This window comes from Anarhichas minor, unplaced genomic scaffold, assembly GCF_050575085.1.
Source record: "Anarhichas minor isolate MPS153535 unplaced genomic scaffold, ASM5057508v1 ptg000030l, whole genome shotgun sequence".
Classification (NCBI taxonomy): domain Eukaryota; kingdom Metazoa; phylum Chordata; class Actinopteri; order Perciformes; family Anarhichadidae; genus Anarhichas; species Anarhichas minor.
This window is the reverse complement of record NW_027466476.1, coordinates 10782933-10792245: the sequence shown is the minus strand read 5'-3', so window position 1 is coordinate 10792245 and position 9313 is coordinate 10782933. Positions and strand designations below refer to the sequence as shown.

General features: G+C 42.4%; 1 protein-coding gene across 1 annotated transcript; it reads left to right on the top strand.

Annotated features, from left to right (window-relative positions):
* The first annotated feature begins 1142 nt into the window (after positions 1-1142).
* On the top strand, positions 1143-8516 carry LOC142964368 (STAM-binding protein-like A). Its single transcript, XM_076104663.1, has 10 exons — positions 1143-1271; positions 2692-2930; positions 3109-3184; positions 3275-3370; positions 3731-4124; positions 4311-4435; positions 4862-4999; positions 6558-6670; positions 6960-7059; positions 7517-8516. The coding sequence occupies exons 2-10, from the start codon at positions 2728-2730 to the stop codon at positions 7571-7573; spliced, it is 1302 nt and encodes a 433-aa protein (XP_075960778.1). The 5' UTR covers positions 1143-1271; positions 2692-2727; the 3' UTR covers positions 7574-8516.
* The last annotated feature ends 797 nt before the right edge of the window (positions 8517-9313 follow it).

Genomic DNA, 9313 nt, shown 5'->3' with positions numbered 1-9313 from the left:
TTCACATAGGCGTGCGAATGTGTCACAGTGTGTATATTACATGTGCGTATATTACATATTCATATCTACACAAGTACACCCCTACATGTATGAAAGCAACAGCAACGTTCTGTGGTTTTGGCATCTGGCTGACACTTACACATTGGATACTTTTAGGCATATTTGGGTTTTCACGCCTAACTGACAAATATGAAACAGGACTCTGAATGACACAAATATAACAAGTAAATACATGATGTATACAACTAATGCAAATTAACCATGAAAATGAAATATCAGATGAAATAATGAGCATTCAATAAATCTGTATCAATAACCTAGATAATTAACAAACGCACAGGTAAATATGACTAAATCTATGGTTTAAATACACTTATACTGCCATCTAGTGGTAGAACGGGTGAACACTTACTTTGCGTGTCCTTACCGGCTACACTCTGCGTTCACTATATCAACACAATACAGTGGACAAACAAATATCAGTGCCAACAGCAACATTTCTGTGAAAACAAAAATGACTTTGATTAAACTATATCACGAACTGTATTGCATCACTTGGTTTGAAACGAAAAACGAGAATATCATGGTATTTCCGTATTTTGGTTTTTCCGAATTAACGGTAAAACAGATGACTAAAACGTACACGGACCCCTCTCGGACCCAAAGCGAGAATCATACCCCTAGACCAACGAGCCGCTTAGACTACTGTACATTACTGTATAATTTGTTAGTTTGGCTGTACTGTTACATCTGTTGTGAGCGTATTGAAATAAGCTTGCCCTGGCTCAGTGGGAAAAAACAGGGGTCCTGGCCATAGACCGTATATTGAAAGGATGATTCACTTACAGTAAGGAACAAATTAAACACAGACTGGAGGACAGCGCATGCAAGATATACACAGAAATAGACTAAACTAAAAAATCATGTTTTTTACTGTATTAGGAATACTTAAAAAACCCAAATAAAACCCAAAAGAAAACCGGAATAAATAAATAACTCAAATTACTATCAGATCAAAAAAGCATCTGTACAAATATTGTTTTTTTTATCTATTCTTTTTTATTAGCTATAAAATGATTTTCAATAGGAAAATAATTTACGTCCCCAATGACGCGTCATGCGTCAGGCGGAAGTTGTTGTGATTGCGGAAGTGAAGCTACAGATGCTGGAGGCTCAGCCCACTGAAACAACTCTGCTATATCTGATTCTTCGTGTTTTTTAATTGAGGCTACATGTAGCTCTGTGGGAGCTTCGGTTTACAGCTCTATCAGGTAAGAATGACGACGACTGTGTTCAGTGACTGTTAGCTGCTTAAACCGGTTTAAACTCGTCACGTTACTGCGCTAAGTTAGCTGAGTTAGCTAAGTGCGGCTAACGCGACGTCTTTTGATCCCTGTGTGTGTGTGTGTGTGTGTGTGTGTGTGTGTGTGTGTGTGTGTGTGTGTGTGTGTGTGTGTGTGTGTGTGTGTGTGAGAGAGAGAGAGACAGCTAATTCTATGTAGTTGTCAGATTATAAAGATGATAAATATGTCGATAAGCTAAAGTAGTATTTAGATCCTTTACTTACTGAAAAGTACTAATACCACTGAAAACACAACAGTACAAGTGAAAGTCCTGCATTTAAACATCTTACTGAAGTAAAAGTATGTATCACCAAAGTGTGGCCTACTGATAGTATCAAAAGTAAAAAGTAGTCATTGTGTAGTAACATGTTCCCTGTCAGTGTTTTACTTTTGTATATACAGTTTCCTGATTGATATTAATGTGTATTTTGCATTTTACTGCTCATTTTAACTCCTTTATATACTGTTGTGTAGCTTATTCTACAGCAATGCTTCATATTCTATCAGGTCATCGTATGTTTGTAGCTTCATCCTCCTGCGAGAACCACAAATCTCTAAAAAGTCAAGTTTTCATGAGTTGAAAGGGGATGAAAAGTAACTCAAGCTGTCACACAAATGAAGTAAAAAGTCAAATATTTGCCCCTGAGATGTCGTGGAGTAGAAAGATAAAGTTTCATAAAATGGAAAAGTAAGTAAAGTAGAAGTAAATGTTTACTTTAGGACAGTACTTGAGTAAATGTACTTAGTTACATCCCACCACTAACAGTGATTGTACAACCGTTCACACTGAACACACTTGAATAAAAGTGAATTAAGGTTATTTTAGAAATACAAAGAGAGTATAAGCCTCTGAGCAGTTCCTCGACCTTTCTCCTTTAATCAGAGCCGCACCTCTTGAGCTGAACAACTGGTCTCTTGACACTGAATCAATACGAGCCGTCTGACCGTTAGTCAGCGCGCTGATGAAGCGTTCTCACGTTCGTCTTCGTTTGATCGATAAAGAGTCGAGTCATGCCGAATGGACCCTCCCAGCAGAGTCACAGTGTTCCTCCGAATATACTCAGCCAGGATGTGAAGAGAGAGATGCAGGATATGGTGTGTTCTTGTACACTTACTGGATAGATTTACTAAAAACACTCATTAATAATGAAGATCAAGTCTTCAGATCATCACATCATCGACATTTTAAATGTGAAATGTCTTTGAATTTGATTCTAAGGATTTAACCAATAACAATAACACAGTTTTGGAAAAGCTTTGTGACTGTTGGTGTCCACGGTCTTCTTCAGGTTAGTCACCACAGCGTTCCTTTGCAGACTCTCCACTCACCACAGTGTTCACTCCTCAGCTCGTCTCCCCTGCCGTTTCTGGCCGAGCTGTCGCGATGGCCGACCACAACGACACCAGTCTGCAGCCGGAGGAGCGAGTCCGCGCTCTCACCAAGAAGGGCAGCTCGGTGGAAGTCAACGAAGATGTGCCGCCGCGCCGCTACTTCCGCTCCGGGATGGAGATGATCCGCATGGCCAACATCTACGCAGAGGAGGGCAACATCGAGCACGCTTTCGTCCTTTACAACAAGTACATCACGTGAGTGTTGAGCTGCTCATCAGCGGTTACTGGTTTCATTGTGTTTGGTACATTCATTTGTCCTTCATTGTTTGGCTAGTTTGAGGTTTTTCACGTGAAGACATGTTGTTCTCAGTGCTGGCATGAACACAAAGGTTTATCAGTCCGTTGGAAGATCTTTTCTTCTCTTTTCTTTAAGTCTCTTCATAGAAAAACTTCCCAAGCATCGGGACTACAAGACCGCTAACATTCCCGAGAAGAAGGACACACTAAAGGTACGCAGACAGTGTTTCTACTCTCCTGTACGACGCGTTTTAATTGGTTTGATTTTAACGGAAATGCTGACGTTTCTCTTCCGTCTGCAGAAACTGAAGGACGTCGCGTTTCCTCAAGCAGAGATTCTGAAAAAAGCCCTTTTGCGGAGATTTGAACAAGACTATGCACAGCATCTGGTCAAAAAGGTAAACGTGTTAGCAGTCATTTAAAGAAACGTATACAGGTTGAGACATTGAGATTAATTACATTGTAAACATAAAACAACATCTAATACACATTGACAACACAACAAGCATTGTACGCTGATTTTACAGTGAGTTGTGTAAACCCTAAATGGGGTGAAACATTAATCAGAGTCGTAATAAAGGGAGACGTTTGTTCATTAACAGACGGAGGTAAAACAAACACATTGACCTTAAATAGTCACGCTTTGTATAACATCGATATTAAGTCCAAACATGAATTACTCTGCAACAAAACTGCAATGTTGTTGAAGAACAACAGACACAAAAACAGAGAGCAACCGATGTGTGTTTCCTGCTCAGAAAGCGGAGCAGGAGGCGGCGGTGCGGGAACAGTCCAAGCAGCGGGCGCTGGACGCCGAGCGGGAGCGCGTGTCCGAGATGCAGCGGCGGCAGCGGGAGCAGGAGCAGTTCAGTGCCTTCGAGGAGATGATCCGCCGCCAGGAGCTGGAGAAGGAGCGCCAGCGCGTTCTCCTGGAGTTCGGCGCTCCCACCGCGCCTCCCTCCGACACGCCCCTCCTGCCAGGCATCCAGGGACCCCCCCCGCAGGGGTCCCACGCCGCCCCGCAGAGCCCAGGGGACAACAACCACCAACACGACCGCCCGCCCGCGACCATCGGCACGCCCGGCGCCGCCGCCCTGCCCACTTTCGACCGGTCGCTCAAGCCCGGCTCTCTGGTCAGCCCGGGGAACAACAGTGAGTTAATCTGACGCGAGGGGGGCTGGCCTTCACAGGGATTTAAATACTACTTTAAAGTATTTGCACTTCTGAGCTGATTTATTCCCTCCTGACCTACTTCATTTCCTGTTTGCGCCATGCCTCGTTTCAGAACACCACAAGAGTCTAACTTGTATTCGTCTGCATGTGTTTTTATTTTTTCAGACACAATGGTGGACGCTCTCCGGCAGTTGGCCGTTCCGGCCGAGCTGTGCCGGAGCTTTCTGAGGTTGGCCGAGGCCAACACGAGCCGAGCCGTGGAGACGTGCGGCATTCTGTGCGGCAAACTGGTAAGCCTCTGAAGTAGTGGTGACTCCCCCTTTCTGAAGAGATCGTTTACAGGAAGCAAAAAATGTATAAATGAGATGTTAAAGAAAGAAATCCCCTGTTTATGTTCTGGTGAAACAAAGGATGTTTCTCTGAGACGATATAAGGAATGTGGATTTTGAAACGGAGACATCAGCTGACCTCCCACCCCAGAGGGGGAGAACCTAACCTGACACTTCTCTCACTGTCCCAGGTCTGCTGTGGCTTTTCTTTGTATTCTATCGTTAACTAAACGCTCCCGTCACTGTTTTTGTGTGCATGACGGAGCGCTTTTTCGGTGTTCCGTTACTTTTTGTTACAGAGTCCTTGGAGCTTTTTTTGGGAGACTGTTTCGATGCATAATTTAAAGGATTGCAACCGCGTGACGTCTTATTTTGTGTTTGCTCCAGACCAGAAATGCGTTCACCGTGACCCACGTCATCGTACCGAAGCAGAGTGGAGGACCGGACTATTGCGACACGGAAAATGAGGAGGAACTCTTCCTCATACAGGACCAGTACGATCTCATCACCCTCGGCTGGATACACGTGAGTAAAGATGGACCAACTAATCATCGTCTGCTGTTCTCAGAGTACGAGCTGATCCTGCTGAAAAACATTAAAGGAATACTTCACCCCCAAAATGACCTATTAGTTTATCAATAACTCAATCTGTGTTACTTTAAATTCTTGAAGAAAACTTTGTATTTATTTCATGGTGAACGGAGAATCCAAAAATCAGAGGAAAGTGTTGATGAATTTAAGTAAATGGAGTCCCTGATTAACAGCAGTACAACTTTATTAAATCATCCGTTTACGAACTCTCACACAACTCGTGCAGTATTATCTCGTATATCTATAGTCTCGTTTACTCAGCCGTCTGCTCACTACCTCCCGAACACAAGCGTCTCTGCTAAAACTTTAACTGTTTAAAAGTCTTCTGACTCACACAGACGAGTACTAGTGACTGTAGTAGCTGTAATGAATCAGCAGTGGACTGTTTGTTATTGTGTCTGACTAATTCTCGATCTTCTGTGGTGGAAAATATTCCTATACCCGCTTTGTGTGAGTCTTTTAATGCTGAAATACATAATACCAAAAACCAGGTTGTCTTTTTCAGTATTTATTCTCTGCGCAGAGAAGGTTCAATCATCACAGCAGAATGCGTACAGTCTCAGTGAGGAAGAACCAAGAACCAAGTGAACAAGCTTTCTTTATACACAATGAGCAAAGGTGGGGGCCGATGGCCAATGTTACAGACATTTTGGTCTCAGACTGAGAGGAACAACAATGAAAAACAAACGGTCAGCAACCAAAACAAGCGGCCCAAAGGCCTTGGCGCTGGAACATTCTCATACAACACAGTTAGTTATCTTTGTGAACAGAGAGGGAGAACTCTTCTTCTGCACAACAGAGACACGGTGAAGTTCAACAAAGTTCAGAGCAAAATGACTTATGCATGAATACAATATACTGAGTAGAAATATATACTACGTAAGTAATTACCATTACTCTTCTGCAACACGTCACCTTGCGAGATTTCAGAACGAGACTTCTCCGTCAGCGAGACTTGTTTCCATAATGTTGTCAGACATTAATAATAACAATCTGAGCCTGTCAGGAAAAACCAGGCTGCAACCTCCGGTTCTGAAAAGTGAAGCCAATGTAGAAGTGTGTTAAAGCTGCATTCTCTCTAATGTCCATCAGGGGGCGACTCCTCTGGTTGTATAGAAGTCTATGAGAAAATGACTCTACTTCTCTCTTGATTTATTACCTCAGTAAACATTGTAAACATGAGTTTATGGTCTCAATCTCTAGTTTCAAGTCTTCTTCAACACAGCATGATGTTCATTTAGTAAATGATGGTCCATTTAGAGTCAAACAGACCATAAAGCAGGGGATGATTTAGGGCGGGGCTTACTGTGATTGACAGGTCGCTGCCAGAGACGTATACGGCGTCTTTACCGCAGCGTCACTCATCTGCAGTCCAAACACGGTCACTTTACGCTCATGCCGAAGTCAAGGCTTCACAAAACCAACAATTTGAAACATCGGGCATGTGTTTGTGCGTTGAACACCAGTTAAACTGACTCTGTGTGTTTCCCAGACTCACCCCACGCAGACGGCCTTCCTGTCCAGCGTGGACCTCCACACACACTGCTCCTACCAGATGATGATGCCGGAGGCCATCGCCATCGTCTGCTCGCCCAAGTTTAACGAGTGAGTCGGAAGACCTGCTGCCATCCCGTCTCTACAAACATCAAAAACAGAGTTTTAGTCTTTCAGCTCGCTCTCCTTCCATTCGTTACCTGTGTGTGTCTGCATGCTGCCGTGTCTCTTCTCCACGCTGACCTGTGTGTGTGTGTGTGTGTGTGTGTGTGTGTGTGTGTGTGTGTGTGTGTGTGTGTGTGTGTGTGTGTGTGTGTGTGTGTGTGTGTGTGTGTGTGTGTGTGTGTGTGTGTGTGTGTGTGTGTGTGTGTGTGTGTGTGTGTGTGTGTGTTTCTCTCAGAATCGGCTACTTCAGGTTGACGGATCGAGGAACAGACGAGATCTCCACGTGTAAACAGAAAGGCTTTCATCCGCACAGCAAAGACCCCCCTCTGTTTACAGTGAGTCCACTCACGCTGCTGCTCGCATGTTTCTAATGCAGAGCGGTTTATATCAGCAACTTACTACAATAGAGTGTCCTTTACTTGAGACTAATCTGATCCAGTGAGACGAAGGGAAATTGCACTAAACAAGTGTGATCATTTTAGATTTTAGATTTCGTCTTCATGGCTCTGATCTCCTAAATCACTAACCTCTCGTGGTGTCTGTCCGGCTCAGGTTGTGAGAGTTTTGAGGTAGTACATTGATGATGAATTAAAATGTGTTTATGGTGTTAACAGCATGAACGGTAACAGATCTTTGTAGAAACAAATGTCCCAAAGTCAGTCTGGATAATCTACAGAACAGAACAAGCAGTACTGCGTTGTACTTTATTTTATTTTATTTTATTTATTTTTTTTTTTTTTTCGTCCCTGTGAGAATCCTCAAACTGAAATCTGTCTCTCTTCTTCTCGTCAGCACGCGGGACACATCAACATCACCGATGACACCGTGTCCATGATGGATCTGCGGTGAACACCAGAACACTCGGGACTGTTTTATCAAAGCGGAGACATTTTACTGGAGGAAACACTGGTTTTACTGTCAGGACGGTTCTGAGCAAACGCCGACCCACGAGTTCACTATTTCTACAGACTTCAGTTGTTCTCAAAGAAAACAACGTTGTGAACCTTTATTTCACTTTTCTTCATTTTGCTCTGTAAGAAAAGATATTACATATTATTGCACTTTCCAAGCAAACAACTCGGATCCTCCCTCAAACCTCCGGCTCTTCATCCCCTCTGTTCTCTGTATGTGCGCTGCTTCCTTACCGTTCAACTTTAGGTTTTCGTCTCTAATAAAATATATATATATATATATATATTTATGTTTGTTTGTTTGTCCGTGTCTGGTAACCCAACCTTTTGTTTCGTAATCTGCCATCAAAGTTTGGTTCTGCCTAACAAAGATAAAAGTGCCAAGGACGAGAACTCGTTGAGTTGTTCGCTGTGCAGCAGGAAGTTCAGTGTGAGATCTGTGTTGGATCTCTGTTGTTTCGATGTGGTGTGTTTTCGTCGTAAGCATTCAAGTGCTATGAATGATGGGAGAAACGAAAGCCAGATGTAACTCAGGTACGCAGGCAGCGATGCTGCTCTGTGTTCTATTTTTTATAAGCAACCACCATCACTCTGCAGCATCCTTCATCTATAAAGAGCTTTTGTTTCATTCCTGCTTATGATGGGCTGGCCGGTCGGTCGGTCGGTTGGTTTACCCGAATAATGTGTCCGTGCTTCAGAGGACGTGTGGTCGATCTGAATGTACCTCCTGCTCCACGTTAACACTCGTCACTAACAACCTGAGCACAGATCGTGCCTCCAACCGTTTTTTGTTTGCTCCCTTCCGCTTGTTAGAAGAAGTAAACGATTATCCATAATTATGAGAATGACTTCAGTGAATAAAATGCCAAGTCCAAATAACACTCATTGTAGATTCATTTATTCTGCGTGGTCGTGTTTGTCATGTTTGTCCAGGAAATAGTTTATATTTAAAGTTTAATTACAGAATCAAATGTAGTTTACATGTGAGAGAATATGAAGAGAAATAATAGACACCAAGCACAGACATTTAAACATTACTATACACCCAGTGTAGAGGATGAGATTAATTGAATAATGCATACAAAATTATATTTAAATATTATTTGAACACCTTTATTTTTTTATAATAAATTCCACAGCTGTTTTCAGGGTAATGTGCACATTTAGAGATTAACAAGAAAAAGAGACAAAGTGTGTGTTTCAAAGATCAGATGAAACTTGAGTTTTCATAGATGATAAATGAGCATGTCATATGGAGTATTCAAACGGCACTGTTACTTAGATGTACAGTGATAATATGTCATGTTGTGACGGTAGAGAGACGGTAAAATCATTAAGACAGTGACAGAGCCGCTACAGTTCTGAATATTATATAGGGAACATAAATCTGAAGCTCTCAGTTTCAAGAAAACTGTCAAAAGAACATTAATTAGAGCACGGCTGAACATGTGTTTGAGTTTTGCTTTTTAAAGAAATGTGATAGGAAATTGATGAATGTATTTATTTAAATTATGTTTTTGGTGGAAAACATGGAATAAAAAACAAATAAAGGCAGGGAGACGCAAGGAATCTGTTGCATGTTCCTGCAGGAGTATAGGGACTCGTTTCAGCTTTAAAAGGTTGTAAGACATTTTGGGTTTCCTAATAAAGAGAAAGAACAGGCCCAACGAGAGAAAAT